General features: G+C 38.0%; 1 protein-coding gene across 1 annotated transcript in view; it reads left to right on the top strand.

The window, feature by feature from the left end:
• The first annotated feature begins 2,247 nt into the window (after positions 1–2,247).
• LOC131768527 (astacin-like) overlaps positions 2,248–16,198 on the top strand; it is a 23,652-nt gene continuing 9,701 nt past the window's right edge. Inside the window, exons 1-3 of the mRNA XM_066161741.1 lie at positions 2,248–2,320; positions 2,721–2,864; positions 3,160–3,286. Coding sequence (XP_066017838.1) covers positions 2,254–2,320; positions 2,721–2,864; positions 3,160–3,286 — 338 coding nt within the window. The 5' untranslated portion in view covers positions 2,248–2,253. The remainder of the gene's footprint in view (positions 2,321–2,720; positions 2,865–3,159; positions 3,287–16,198) is intronic.

The following is a 16,198-nucleotide window of genomic DNA, read 5'->3' as shown; positions in this document are numbered from 1 at the left end:
ATTGATTATTTTTTGTAAAACGTATAATCAAGTAAAACTGATCGATCTCATGAGAAACTGTTTCCTTTATCCGGCATCTAAGACCAAGGTTGATGACTTGCTTGCCTCCACGTCTCTCAACAGATGACGAAAAGCTGTAAATATTGGAATAAAACGAAAGAAACGACAACTGAGAGCTGAAGTCAAAGAAAACCTTTTATCAATCTTTAAACAGCAATTAAAAAGAAAAAGTTTTTCGGCTTTTAGAACTACAATTTACAATTTTCAGGTGCTTATGTTTTAAAACTACTGTAGTCTGTAACGATGTTGTCATGGATGGATGAAAACGAAATTAAAAATAAGCTGACTAGCAATTGATCAATTGATCCAAGCTTTCACAATACTGCTTCTGCCAAAAATACATAAGATAAAAGGAAAATTAAACAATTGAAAATAAGATCAAATCAAAGTTAATTTCTAATCATTTCAATTTCTAGACCTATTTTTGATGAAAAGGTAATAAATTGTCAAGGTGACCCGTGTGCTCCCTAGCGATCTTTTCGAAGCAAACAGCTTCACCTGGGAGTTTCTCTTTTAACTTAACTCTTCTTACACTCGCGCTCTAGTGCTGTAGTTTCCAAAAGTAGACACCCCAATTTCTTATCATGAATCATGCGGCTAAAGGAGAGAAAATTCCTCTGTTAAACTTTTTTTTCCTCTCTTCTCTGACACTTGGTAGCCCAATTTGTATATTGAATATATTGAAACATTATTTTAGGAGGTACAGCAATATAGAAAAAAGGTCATTTTATGTTGTGATAGCAAGGTAAAGTTCACATAACTTTTATCGCTTTTGCGTTGCCTTCTGAAGCTGATACAGGTTCTTGTAGACCAATCTCGCATTCCTGCACGTATCGCATTCTTAGCTTTGCTCTGTCGAGCTTGAGATATAAATTAATGTCGCAAAGGGTTAAGACACTTATTTTCTCTACCCTCGGAGCGTAAGATTTCCTTAATAGGTGAGAACTTTATGAGTTCAAGGAAATATCATGTAATGAGCTAATATAGCACAAAAAGGATGATTTGTTTAAAACTCGTTTATTCCTGCAACGATTACTATACATTGCTTCCGGGCGCCATTCCCGTGAAAAGGATATTCGGACTGTAAGTAGCCAATCAGCGCGCCTTCATTAATCAGTACCATCATTTGGCATTCGACAAATAACAAAAAAATGTATTTTACAAAGAAAAAATGAATCAACCCCGCCCCACTTTAAGGAACTTCACTTGATCCTCAACAAAGCCCTGCTTACCTTCGGGGTTGTCTGCCAATGCTACTCCGCACAGAATAAGAACGTATAACCGGGTCATTATGCCTTCCCTACAAAGTCCGGTGAAGGAGTCTAAACAGGTTGAAATTTATTGATCCCTTCACGCCCGCTGATCAGCCGGTGCTCCATATGTTTAACGCATTTTCAGTACCGTTTATTAGAGTTTGGTTTAGCATGGGATCATTAAAGAAGTTGAGCAATCGCAAATGCTACAAATTAAAAAAAAAATTAAAAAAAAAAAAAGGGAAAGGCGTCAAGTTAGTTGGCAGGATCACCTGCTCAGCTGATACTCCATTTGTTTAACGCATTTTGAGTGCGGTTATTAGAGTTTGATTTAGAATGGGATCATTTAACCAATGAAAAACGTTGCTGACAAAAAATAAAGAGGCACCATGTCAGTGGTTTTCGCTTCAGAAACTCTTCTTATACTGGTACAGAATTTCTCAAAAAACTAAAGTCATAGGAAATGATGTTTGCCACTTTTAATGCCCATCAGCGAAAGAGTTGACATGAAACTACCTTAGCAGTTCAAAATATTCTTTTGGACAGAGTTCTCCCAAATTCCAACCCACTGCATTTTCGGCAATAAATTTCGTATGAAACAAAGTTTGAGAGAAGGCTATTCAGTTGGGTATTTTGATTTATTAATGTTTATCAATCATGACTAAAGCAGGGGCGTATGATATCAATCAATAAGTGCGTGCGCATCTCCAGCCTTAAAAGAGCTTGGAGTCTTTAAAGGGGGCCTTTTTTCTTTTCATAATTGTTTATTGAAGTCAAGTAAGTCTATGCAGGGGCGTATGTTATCAACTGCGTTACAACGCCAATAAAAAGAAGTTGTTTTTCCATTGAATAAAAAGTGCTCTTAACAGGTGAATCGACACAAATTCATATAAATTCTGGCTACTTTGGCGGAACTTCATTGGCTTGGCTGATGCCAGAGATGGGAATTATGAAGTTACTCTTCGTTCTCGTTTTTTTTGGAGTCGTTCTCTGCAAAGAGTCCAAAGGTAATTTTAAAATTATTAGTAACACATTTTAGATTAAATTTCTAGATAGAAAATTTCGCGGAATATTTACGATTTTTTCCTAACTTATGAAACTATACGTGTCAAGGTGATTCGCGTTCGTGAATTGTTCACTTCTTATTCCTAAATGTACTCACAGAAAGAGACTCGAGAAATTAAATGTGGAAAAGGTGCTTTATTTTTTTTTTTTTGCACCCCAAATAAGCCTTAGAGGCTCCTAGGCGACACTCCGTTAAAAATCGTTTTTGAAACAATTCGCTTAAACTAACAAGATTTGGACATGGGAATACGATTTATCATAGTTTATTTGCAACTAGGTTCTCAAGAACTCGTTGATTATAGGAAAGCTAGACTAAAGGTAACACTGAAATTTCGTTTTCAGCGAAGCTTCTTGAAGATCCGAAACTCTTCGAAGGAGACATTATCCGTACAAGAAACCAACGTAACTCTGCTTTGGGCAGAGCTGCATCTACAACCGGAAGATGGCCGGGTGCTACGATGGTATATGCCATTGATCGTTCTCTGTGTAAGTGCTTATATGTAACATTTATGGTTATTTGTGCCTTTTGACAGGGTGCATGATAGCAAAGTGAAATGTCTACAGCTGATTTATAGAAACTAGTGAGAAAGCTTTTATTCTTATCTTTGCTCTCAGTTTTGCGCGTGGCGTGAATTGTTAAACTTTCAGGTTAAGATTAAATAGGAGCATTTATGTGTGATCACTCGTGAGTGTTTTTTTTTTGTTTTTTACTTCTTTTGAACTTTTTCGGGCCCTTAGCTATCAATGAAAACTAATCTTTTTACTTTAATCGGATTTAAAGCTGTCCATGCTAGCGCAAGGAGAGCCATATGGGCTGGAATGCGTCAATGGAGTAGTAGAACCTGCGTCCGCTTCAGGCTACGAAGAGGGAACGAAAGGGCTTTCGCGTACTTTATACGTGGTTCAGGGTAAGAACAATTATTTTAGTCTTTGCTAAGTGTAAGTGTTCAGAAATGCTTTGCTTGTGGTATCAAAATTATAATCTCTCTTATATTGTGGCTGTGGCTCACATTAACAGAGATAGATAGTGTGCACTTAAACCAACTCATTGATGACCAAAACGCACCTTATTAGTTTCCTCCTTATTGCCACCTCTTACTCGTCCAAATGCTCTTTACAAAGGTCGGAGGAGACTAGCAATATATCTAAGAAAAGTCGGAGAATGGGAAAAGTCTTTCCTAATGCACGCTTTTTGCGCCGGTAGATGGGGGCAGACCTTTTAAGAACTTGAAGCTCTAAACGGGGGCCTCTTTGAAGTGTTTATTACATATACATTCTTCGGATGAGCTTTGCTGCTCTAAGAAAACAAATTGATCATTGTCAAGGTCTTTTGAGTGATTAGGTCTGGATAGCAGCAGATATGTCACGAGTTTAAAAAAATAACCGACACTTTTTATAAACATATTTCGACAGTTCTTCCGTCATCTTCAGTTATGATTCATGCAAAGTACAAAGTTGACTTTAAAGTGTGTAGTAAAATGTTGATTGGACAAAACAAACACTAGTAACAAAACAATGTATGCATTTACAAAAAAAGGTTTTCAATGAACATGATAAAGTTGATGATTAAGTGTAGGTTGCTCCCATTGAATTTGGATAGCTTCTTTGATTTAAAGTTGGAAAGTTGTGGAAGCCTGATGATTTCGACACTATAGGGAAAAGGAACCCTCAAATCTAGTCAGTGTGCTGCAAGAATTCACATGCACAGGTGGTAAATTTTAAGTTGCTATGGGGTCTGCATAAGAGTGAGAGTCCTTGATATCTGTAATGCTGCTGTTGTTATTCGTTTTGAGATGTTCCTCCTTTGTGGGAAGAATTGGCAGCGTCAAGACATCAAACCTAGCTTCTGGTTGCTGGAGCACGAGAATAGTGGCTCATGAAATTGGTGGGTACTAATTCTGTGGCTCTAGTAGGAACAATCATGTTCCACGGACTCATGTTTCGAAATAAACTGCACCAAAATTACTTTTATATGGACTTAAGCATAGCTAAGACTACTTTTTTGGCAAAAATAATTGTTAAAAAGCCAGTGGTCACCGTTTTTGTTTTTTGAAGCAGATCCATTACTTAATTTGAATTGTCAAATTGCTTCATTGCTTTTATTACAACTGTGGCTATGAACCGTTGTGCTCAGGTTGTCTGTTTAAATTGTGCCCCGTTGTTTTTTCGCCCTTTTTTTAAAGGAGAGAATTAGCAAACCAATATTTATAATCTATCGCAAAGAAAAAAAACAAAGAGAACGACAAAAAGGTAAGGGATGGGAGAAGCAAAAACTCGTTATATTCGTTAGCTCGCTCAGTCATTAAGATTCTTCATGGACATGATTCATGGGAGAACATGTCTACAACAGAACTTTTTTAAAGCTTTTGTGGGGATTGTTCTTGTATTTACGAGGAAGTAAAACACAGATTAGATTATGCGCTGACCTAATGGTGTCCTCATAGCTAAACACAAGTGGTAGCCTGTACACAATAAGTAATTTCTATAAGTGAAATTCTAACTAACCCTTCCACCCTCAGGGCACGCTTTGGGTTTTGTGGCACGAGCAATCTCGCCCTGACAGGGATAGATACGTCCGAATACTGTGGCAGAACATCCAAGCTGGTAAGTGGGCATACTCCGGAATTAAAAGTTGGGGAAATTAGCCTAAAGTACTCTGCGGTCGATAGAACGCAGATTTACATAAGTCCAGGGTTTTTTAGGGTTTCTATTAAGAAATTACGGCGACTCGATCGACAGAAATTTTCAGCAGTATAACGAAAGTTCTTCACACGACCCTTAGTTTGAAACATTGGTCTGAGTGAAATCTTTATCCCCGAAGGGTGACAATCTTTAAGATAGACTGAATAAAACACTGGCACGTTGAGGTTCCTTTTTGGCATTTCGGTAATATTCGTAACCTTGTCAGGAAGTTACCATAACAATGAATTATTTATAACTGTATGGATTAATTTAAAAATAAAAAAAGTTCAAAACAAAACATAAGCGTATACTTTACTGTCAAATAGAAAACACAAACTATAATTAGGCCTTACTAAGTTAAGGTCTTCAAAGTATTTCGACGCGTGTTTTTAGGAAAAGAAATTAAAATAGTTTTAAACATACCTGCTTTATTCTCTAAAACCATGATCAAACTTATAGGAGGCAGCATAACTTCGGAAAAGAAGTAAGTAATCTCAAGTCAACTCTCTTGGGGTTCGTTACGACTACAGAAGCGTGATGCATTATAGTCCTACGGCTTTCTCCAAGAACGGACAGCCAACGATTGTACCCAGACGAAGAGGGTACGTTATCATAGTTACATTCTTACACTTAACGTATGAAAATTTAGATGTCCATTGAAGAATGGAAAGCTTTCTGATAAAAATAATAAAGCTCAGAGGGAACGAGATTCATTGCAAAGCTAGTTTACGTAAATTGTGCAGAAACTGAAAGTATTTTTGAATAACTCATCTTGGCTTTTTGTGGTCACATATTAGGTGGTATTGGCCCTCTAAATCGTATCACTGGTTTGGACAGACTTCAGATGTTCCGCATGTACTGCAGAAGGGGCTGAAGGTGAGAGAGCAAATATGTCCTTCACGCAAAAATTTCAAAAACACAGAGTAGAAAATAAAAGGCGGGAGCTGAAATGCGTCCAGAATCGCAGATCAATTCTATTTATATTATTTTAACGATGTAGGAGCTGACCCTTCATGATAGATTTTGATATTTGATTTTACTTTTTGCAGGATCTCGGAACTTTTAATAAACCAGTGGATTGCTGTAGTGAGCAGAATAGAATGGAATAAAACAGTTAGAAACGAAAATTTGACTGATGTTTTTCTTTTTGGAAAACCCTGTTACGTTGTAATTTAACCAAAAGAAAGAACACAATACTCCTACAACCCTAAATACTTCAATTAAACTACGTGTTCTATTCTCATTAAGAAGTGACTCCTAATGGCAGAACAACAATCATCCTTAATACACTTATCTAAGCCCACTACAGTCCATCACTTACTTGAGCCCAATACAGTCTATAACTTAGCTCACCACTAACGCAAACTCATAGTTGCCCCCAAATCTCCTCGAAATGAATAATATTCCACTGTAGCATTCTCTCGGTAAAGCTTTCCAGACAATCAGACCCTTCTGACAACAACAACAAGTACCACTACACGACTGAGTCCTTGTATACATTTACAAGTATTCTAGAATATTCCGAAAGTTTACAACGCAGATATTTTGGTAGCATTACATCATGACTATACGTGCTAGTAAAATTTTCTGAAAACATCCATAGTGTGAATATAAAACGTTCGTGTATGTATGTCAGCATGATTAGGCATTCTAGAAATTTCTAGAAAATTATTTTTACGTTTGGCATACGAACAACCCCGACAGCCGGTAAAACTCAATAAACTCTAAAATCAAAGCACTTCCTCTTTGAACACGTATTACCATTCAGGCCCAGTTGTGGTGCTCAGAGGGTGGGTAACACTATCCAAAGGATGGATCACTATCCAGCAAATAAGTGTAAAGAAATAGATAATAATAGTTCATTAATGAATGAAAATAAATAAGACTTCATCAATGAATGAAAATAAATGAATCGACAATCCCCCAAAAACAATCATAGAATTCGTCGATGCTAACCCTTAAGATGGAAAAGTGCGTTGAATCATGATTACAAAAACAACAATGGTTGTAATTTTCTTCTTACCGATAGCCGGAAGAAGTCTTTTAGGTAAACGGCCAAAATCGGCCAGTGACAAATCTTCCAGTTGTCGATTTTAATTGTAAGCCGCGAGAAATGCCAACACCAAAGCCACTGAATGCGTAACTTTCGGTTTTTCTTTTAGTATGTTGGTTTTTTTTTCCCCTTCTAGGAAATTTTGAACCTCACAGTTCGTCCCAGTCTGTCAGCGATACGGGTATTTTAGTGTTTTAGCTGCCACAATCCGAGAAAGGTCCGACAAACGACCGTGTATTGAGAATCGTGAAGACTTTGCCATTCATTCATCAACCTGACCGAGTGGCGCCAAAGGCGAGTGACGTGTCAGCAGCTGACTGTTTATATCAACACACGTGAAAAAATACGTTATTTTTTCACGTGCGTTGTTACGGCTTTTCTCAGGACCGGAAATCCCTGTACAACAACGCAGTTTATGTGATGAAACGTATTCCGCTATCCACCAGATAGAGACTCATCCAGTGGATAGCGATATCCATCCTTCCAACAACCGGGGCCAGGAAGTTAAAAACTCGTGTACAATTCATAAGGTGCATTTCATCACTACTGTTGCTTAACTGACTTTAAACCGTGAGGATAGCACGTGAATACAGTTTGACTATAACTGATTGATATTCGTCAGAAATCGATATACAGCTGTGTGCAGAGAGGTTGTCGGACAAAGGGCAAAGTGCACACAATATCCCCGAACGACATTGTGGGTAGTTTTCAGGTCACAGTTCCTTGACCTCAGGATTTCAGGAAAATCTGAGAAGACATCACGTTAAAGAAAGAGGCACGACGGGTTTGATGAATCTACTTTGTTCACAAGACAAACAGTTAATTCTAGCCTAGGTCTTAATAAGGCATATCTGAAAAACATCGTATAACTCAGTGAGATTGGAATTCAACAGATATCTACTTTAAACTGTACCATTGTCTAAACGATATAGTTATAAATTACAATTAAAATCCATCTTATGTTTTTTGCTATAAAATCACCTCTTAACTGTGCGTACCATCTCGTAGAAAAATATATAGGAAATAATTACATGTTATCCACCTGTGCCCGAGGTCTTGGATGTAGCCCTGGATTTACATAAAAGTGGCATGTTATAATGTGCTACTTATAAAGCGGTAACATATTGTGAGATTAGCTTTGCTCGATCTTTACCAAATTAAGCTGAAAATTATGCTAGATTTTTATATTACCTTCGCATTAAGTATGCTTCTCAAAAAATAAGCATAACTAAAGTCCAAATTCATATATGTGTATATATATGTATATATATATATGTATATATATATATATATATATACATACATATAAGTTCTGTCTGACGAGCGCTTAGGCGCAAAACTCAGAGTAAAAGAGAATTGATGCGTCCTCTTTGACTCTTCCACTTATACACACACACACACACACACACACATATATATATATATATTGTTGATAATAAATGATATTTTCTTTATTTTGAGTGACATACTTGTTCTGATGAAATACAATTAACCACTGGACCTAATTCCACACTAGAAGTGATGACTAACTGTGTCAAAATGGTCGATGTTGGCATCACGTCTCTCTTCGACGCCATTTTGTTGCTTGTGGAGGCCAGAACTGGCACTGACCCAATATTTATTTCTGGTTGCCAAGTCCTCTTGACGACGAATGACTCAAAATTACTGTAGCCTTCTTCTCCCAAGACATTGCAAAGTTGAAAATAGAATGAACTATGGACCGAACTTGAAAATAATCAATCTTAAAGACCAAGCAAGTCATGACTTCGGTGGTGTTCGCTTCAAAAAACTGAAAATATGCTGATTAATTCAAACTTATAAGAAAAGCTTCTCCGAAATATACTTGTTTGCGTCGAGGCACGCTTTTTTTCGTCAGCGTTTGTAACTGTCTGACTTCTTTCAATAAGAGAGCATATTATGATGCATACCCCAAGTGCCACGGTCTAACCTGTATTAAGCGTCACCCACTGATAACGGAGGGTGACCACGAAATAGAGGTTTTGTAGAAAGCGCTAAAAATATTACGTTAGCCCATCATTGACCTCTTAATGTACAAAAACTTGTTAAAAAAACTACTACCATCGATTTCAGGCGATCACTGCACCATGGATTAAAACTTTTTACTTGAAAGATTATTTTCTTAATTATTATTCCGCTTTAAGTGACCGCTTAATACAGTACCGCTTGATACAGGTCCGATTGTATATCTATACATGCCAACCTGTATTGAGGAAGCCTACAGAGCGAACAGAGTTCCTGATTGGTGCAGTTAAGCTCCAGCTGTCAATCACAAGCCAAATGTGTCATTTGGACAGTTTCCTCTTGCGGGAAAATGCGAAAGATGGCTTTGTACATGGTGAAGTTGTTAGTTTCGATTCCGCTATCGAGAAAATACTTAAAATCTTTCGGGATTTAATATGTCTCGCGTGTTAAAATCGCAACAAAAAGAAGCAATTTCTACACTGTTTTCTAGAAAGGATCTATTTGCCGTGTTGCCAACTGTTTTAGAAAAAGCCTGATATTTCGGGTGTTAGTTTGTAAGAAAGTAATTATGACGGGGAAGCTTCGAGAGTAGTTGTCGTTCCTCCGATTCATCGCATTGGTTATGATCAAATGGAGTACGCATCTTCGATCGGATTAACGTTAGCTACGCCACGTAGCCACACCGTTTCACCAGATTATGCCGCTTTCCATCAAACAAATTATATGGGTGCCTAGGCTTTAAAAATGATAAGCAAATTCACTCGTCAGAGGATTCAAACTTTTCTAACACCGGACTGATGCTGCATAGCTTGAGTTCCAAACCGACCTTAAACAAAAACTCTTTGATAAGGAGTATACAGAAAACAACAACACCAGCTTAAGAGTCTTATACATACTGCATCCTTGACTAAAACAAAAATATTATTGGCAGGTTGTAGCTTGGCACAGTAATTTTAAGATCAGCATCACTGTTACGAGTGTCAATGAAGAGCAGGGTTGTTCCTAGACAAAACTCAGGATCGTCGGTAACAACAACAAACTGTTTTATTTCCACGTACTTGACTTCTCGACTTTCCAGTACAAAGAGTATGCCGCTTTGCATCAAACAAATTATATGGGTGCCTAGGTTTTAAAAACGATAAGCAAATTCACTTGTCAGAGGATTCAAACTTTTCTAGCACCGGACTGATGCTGCATAGCTCGAGTTCCAAACCGACCTTGAACAAAAACTCCTATTTTTTTGGGCAAATACTCATGAAGCTTCATCGTCGTTTTAGTTATAAGCAAAGAAAACGAATCAAGATCTGTTGTCTACAAAAAGCAACAGGAAGATATAATGAAGTTCAAGTCACAAGGCAATCAGGTGGACAATCAGACATGGTTAAATATATAAGATTTAATGAATGTAACCGAGAAGTTACAATTCATAGACCCAACTTCTGGACACTCCCATCTAGTGTCTTCATCAGGGGTGATCTAATCGCTTCAATAAGAGGAAGTCCTGTAGATGCTCACTAATAAGCTGATCTTTTTTTTAACGAGGCTTGTGAAGATGGTTGATCTGAGAGAAAAGTTAACGTCCTGCATACGATCATACACGCGGTCATCAATGGAAGCTGCCAAAACATTCGAATCAAACAGAATTGGGTGACTTGTTGCAATTTGAAGATCTCCTTGATGATAGCAAACATTTTGTTCAAAAAACTTCGGAAGGCTCAACTGGCCACTGCGGGAGTTGCAGTCGTTTCGCCTAGGAGCCGTTTCGCTGACGACCAGTTCGCTAACGGTTCAGGCGGTTTCGCTAACGTTTCAAGTAAGTTAATTACGTATCATGGCTCATTTCGCTAACGTCATAGGCAATTTCACTAAGGTCTCTTTCCAGTTTTTTTTTTCTTCGAAACAGCGACAATTGTAATATAATACCGTAAACATATGTGTAAGATCGGCCAAAAATGGACTGTGCACGACCTACTGAAGTCGTCTAAAATCGATGTATCGAATTGAGTTTGTGGACGCATCGATTTGACTTCAATTTGTTTTGAATCGACCTTTACCAAGTCGACTTTCAGTTTGTAATGAAACGATCTAACCTCCTTATGACCTTTCGGTCGATTAGATCTAAGTCAATCAAGTTCTGCCCGCGGGATCATTAAGCGTTTTGTAATGCGTCACCGAAACGAACGATGAGATGTTAGCGAACTGTTTCGAGAAATTGGCGAGACTACCTAAGATGATAGCGAACTGGTCGTTAGCGAAAGGATCTGTAGGAAAAGCAACCAGGTACTTAAAAAGTTAGTGATATTATCTCGATCTTAGCAATTAGCTAATAGGAATATTCCGTCCGAAATCAAGGAAATTTAGCAAACTGGCCCGCACACCCGTAATGCAGTTCTTTCAAAATAGTAAAGAAATTTAATGGCCACCAAAACCTGCTAAACTATGCGAGAGTGCAATCAATATTCCAGGCACATTTGATGCTTTTCTCCTAATATTCTCGTGATTGGTAACACAATCGTACCGCAGAGGAGAAGGAGGAGATGCCCGATAACGAACGTTCTGAGACATGAACACGATGGGGGTGAGGATTAAGTCCCTAAGTTGCGGTCGCTTTTTGTTCAGTTGTTAGAATTGTTTTTCACGAGTGATCACAGATAAATGTTCGTACTTAATCTTACATGTAGTCCAGCTTTCCTAAAATCAACGAATTCTTAAAAATCCTTGAGAATCTAAAACGTATAATTTCATAAGTTGAGAAAAAATCGTAAAATTCTGCGCAATTTTCTATTAAGAATTCTTATCTAAAATATGTTACCAGTTATTTTAACACTACCTTTGGACTCTTTGCAGAACACGACTCCGAAAAAGCGTCTCTGGCATCAGCCGAGCCAATGAAGTACAGTCAAAGCAGCTAGAATTTATATGAATTTGTGTCGATTCACCTGTTAAGAACACTTTTTATTCAATGGAGAAACAACTTCTTTTTATTGGCATGGTGACGCAGTTGATTACATACGCCCCTGCTTAGACTTACTTGACCTCAATGAACAATTATGAAAAGAAGAGAGCCCCTCTTCAAAGACTCCAAGCTCTTTGTAAGTTGGAGATGCGCGCGCACTAACTGCTTGGTATAATACGCCCCCTGCACTAGTCAAGATTGATAAACACAAATATTAACCAAAAACCGCAAATGAATCGCCTTCTCTACATAACTTTGTGTCATACAAGGTTTATTTCCGAAAATGCAGTGGGTGGAAAAACTGTGTTCAAAAGAATATTTTAACTGCTCAGATAATTTTCTTACCAACTCCTTCGATGATGGGCGAAAAGAGTGGGAAACATCATTTCCTATGAATTTAGCATTTTGATAAAACCCCGCACCACCACGAGAAGAGATTCTAGAGCAAAAACCTGCAAACTAACTTTTCGTCAGGAGCGTTTATGTTTGGTCAAATTCTTAATCGATCCCATGCTAAACCAAGCTCGAATTAACAGCATTCAAAATACCGGTACATAAAAAAAAAAAAAAAAAAAAAAAAAAAGAGTATCAGCTGAGCAGGTGATTCTATAAACTGACTTAATGCCTCCTTTTTTTTACCCGCAGAGTTTATGTTTGGTCGGATTCTTAAATGATTCCACGCTAAACCAATTAAAAAGTAGGGATGCCTTGAATGTGCTCTGTTCTGTTGTAAAGCACGCAGAGAGCGGCTAAAACACGAAAGAAGTGTAAGGAGAAACACGAGTTCGGCAGGTCGAATTCAACACGATTGCCTAAAGTTTTTTAGGCTCCACTGTAGAATCTAAAAGAGATATGCTTAGAGAAATCCGGTTGAATTAAAGCTCAGAAAAAACACGCGAGTTTCTTCACATGGCAATTAGAAAACAAACTACTCAAGGCTTGTGTTTTATGAATGAACAACAGCCGAATTCAAAAGAACATAAAGATTGTTTGGAATGACAGAGCCGTAAAACACGACTGCTGACTGATAGGGCCTTCCACTCAACGCATCAGTAAGAATATCAGAGCAAGCTCCTTGTCATCCACTCCAAGGGTGGCCGATGTAAATTCTGAGGCTTCCTTTACTGCGACGACCGCAAATCTTCGTGATGAGCTAGCCGCGATGGACCTCAGCACGATCGCACTCGCACTGACACCGTCATGATTAGTATGAACTTTAAAAGTTATGCCAGTTTGGCTTTACTTTTCATTATTCTTGTTTTGTTTGCGAACACGGAACTATATGTACCAAACGACTGCTAGCTGTGTATAATTTTTATTACCGTTCGTAAACTTGCAATCTAACAGAGTGTGAAACCCTTAAAAACTCGTATTGTTCATTTCGTTCTTTTTCGGTGAAGTTTTTTTGAAAAGCCCGATTTTTTTTCATTCTGTCCCCATATAGAATGTTGATGCTTCTAACAGCGTGTAAGAGGCTGTTTTCATTTTGGGCTCTCAGTAAATCATTCTGGAGAGGAATCTTAGCTTAAGATAAACTCAGCTTAGAAATCCTAATATGAACCCAGGGTTTTTGTGTACCACTCTCCTGACATATTTATGAAAAATATCTTTCTTTAAACAGCTTATTCATTGTTTTTCTTAGGGACATAGAATGCTGGTGAAAAAAAAAAAACGTTTGAAGGAGACAATTCTAACAACTAAACTAAAATATTGCACCCTCGCATAGTTTAGCAGGTTTTGGTGGCCATGAAGTTTCTGTACTAATTTGAAAAAAAACTGCATTACGGGTGTGCAGGCCAGTTTGCTAAACTTCCTTGATTTCGGATGGAGTATTCCTATTAGCTTATTGCTAAGATCGAGATAATATAACTACCTTTTTCAGTAAGCAGTTGTTTTACCAACAGGTCCTTTCAATGACGACCAGTTCCCTATCATCTTAGGTCGTCTCGCCTAACGTCTCATCGTTCGTTTCGGTGACACATTTCAAAACGTTTAATGATCCCACAGGCAGAACTTGATCGACTTAAATCTAATCGATCGAAAAGTCGTAAGGAGGTTAGATCGTTTCAATACAAACTGAAAGTCGATTCAAAACAAACTGAAATCGAATAGATACTTCGACAAACTCGATTCGATACATAGATTTGAGACGACTTCAGCAGGTCGAGCACAGTCCATTTTTGGCCGATCTTACACATATGTTTACGATAAAACATTTTAATTGTCGTTATTTCGAAGCAAACAAAACTGGAAAGAGACAGCAATGAAATTGCATATGACATTAGCGAAATGAGCCATGATACGTCAGCCAACTTACCTGAAACGTTAGCGAAACCGCCTAAACCGTTAGCGAACTGATCGTCACCGAAACGCCTCCTAGGCGAAACGACTGAAACTCCTGCAGTGGCCAGTTGAGCCTTCGAAAGATTTTTGAACAAAAGGTCGTTATTATCAAGAAGATCTGCAAATTGCAACAAGTCAGCTTTTGCATGTATGACCGCGTGTATGATCTTATGTAGGACGTTAACTTTTCTCTCAGATCAACCATCTTCACAAGCCTCGTCAGAAAAAAGGGGCAGCTAATTAGTGCACGATGAAGCTTTTAAATAAGCACTTTCCCAGAACAACCTGTCAGTAGAAATGAGATTTTAAGAGAGTGTCTCTGTAAGAGCGATCCGGTCGATTTTGCTTGAGACACGGATTTGCTCATTTTTTGTGTGTTCTAAGACATTCATGTACCTAAACTAAAGCCACAATCCATTTGATCGGATCTCTTTATTTTTCAAAGTATTAGGGAAATTAAATTTCACTCGAGCGAAGGCTTGTCGTGACACTTTTCAAGACTTCAATTTAAGACAACTTTGGAGGACAATTTACAAAAACTACGGTACTCAGAAAAAAACAAATACCACAGCCACATGTATTGACCCTATCTTTTCGATCGAGGCGACTTTCGTGAACATGACGTTTCAATCAAGCAAACAGGAAGACTTGAATGACATCTTATTGGTTCGCTAAAGTCCGCGCACACGCGAAAACCGATCAAATTCAAGGTAAATTTTTGAAAACGTGAGGCGTTTTTAACTGATCCAACTAACATAGCTAGGAAGTAGGTGCCATAGAAAAGGTAACTACAGTAAAAAACTTTGCGGCCTGACCTTGCGAAAACTTAATAACTCCGTGAACTTACCTAATTTTCGGCAATCTCCAAGTTTGGCCACCATTTTTAGGGAATTGTCAACATGAAGCGTATATATATGTTATTTGCCGGCTAGGAGGTCCGTATGGTGAAAAACTGTGACCGAGGTCTTGAAAATACTGCCCGAGGCCGTAGGCCGAGGGCAGCATTTTCAAGACCGAGGTCACAGTTTTTCACCATACGGACCGACCCTTAGCCGGTAAATAACATATTTATTGATTTTAAACTTGACGAAATTCTTTCTGAAAGAACCCGAATGATTTATGGACGTAAATACGGCAAGATCTTCCATAAACTGAACAATTTTTGAGTGGGTAAATGGTAGTTAAAATAGAGGTGATGCAAATTTAAGAGAGATGCCTCAGCGAAACATTTTCATTTCCGTAACGATAAAGGTGATTTAAAAGGCTTCCAAACAAACTTTGAAACATTATTTTTACAAGTATCTGTCACAATCTGACACCTGGCAATTAGAGAGCTCGCAAGAAAAAAAAAGCGTGGGAACATTTGAAAAACATCAGAACTAGTTTGGCAAGGACTGTCACGACAATGTTTTCTTCAAAATCGGTTAATGATCTAACGGAAAGTATTATTCACTCCCATCGACCATTCATTCATGTACGAAGATTTACCTCTGTTCATTAAGTAAACGGCGAGGAAAGTAATTGTGAGTAAATTCAATTTTTTATTTTGAAGTTGTGAGAGTTAGCTCGTTTGTTTGCTGTAATGGCGTGTTTAACTCTGATCTTTCCTTCACAAAAACTAAATTCGAACGGCACACTCCAACGAGACACAAGGGAATGTACTGTATTCCTTCAATTTCTGTTGTGCAATTTAAGGTACAAATGTCCAAATTGAACGGAATTGGAAAGACTCATCAGGAGCGTATATTTGTTGTAAAACTTAAATTAAAACTTCGCTCGCTCTTTCACTATGAACAAATTGCT

The sequence above is a fragment of the Pocillopora verrucosa genome, chromosome 14 (genome assembly GCF_036669915.1).
Source record: "Pocillopora verrucosa isolate sample1 chromosome 14, ASM3666991v2, whole genome shotgun sequence".
NCBI classification, from domain to species: domain Eukaryota; kingdom Metazoa; phylum Cnidaria; class Anthozoa; order Scleractinia; family Pocilloporidae; genus Pocillopora; species Pocillopora verrucosa.
Note: the sequence above shows the minus strand (reverse complement) of the source record. Positions and strands in the feature narration are given on the sequence as shown.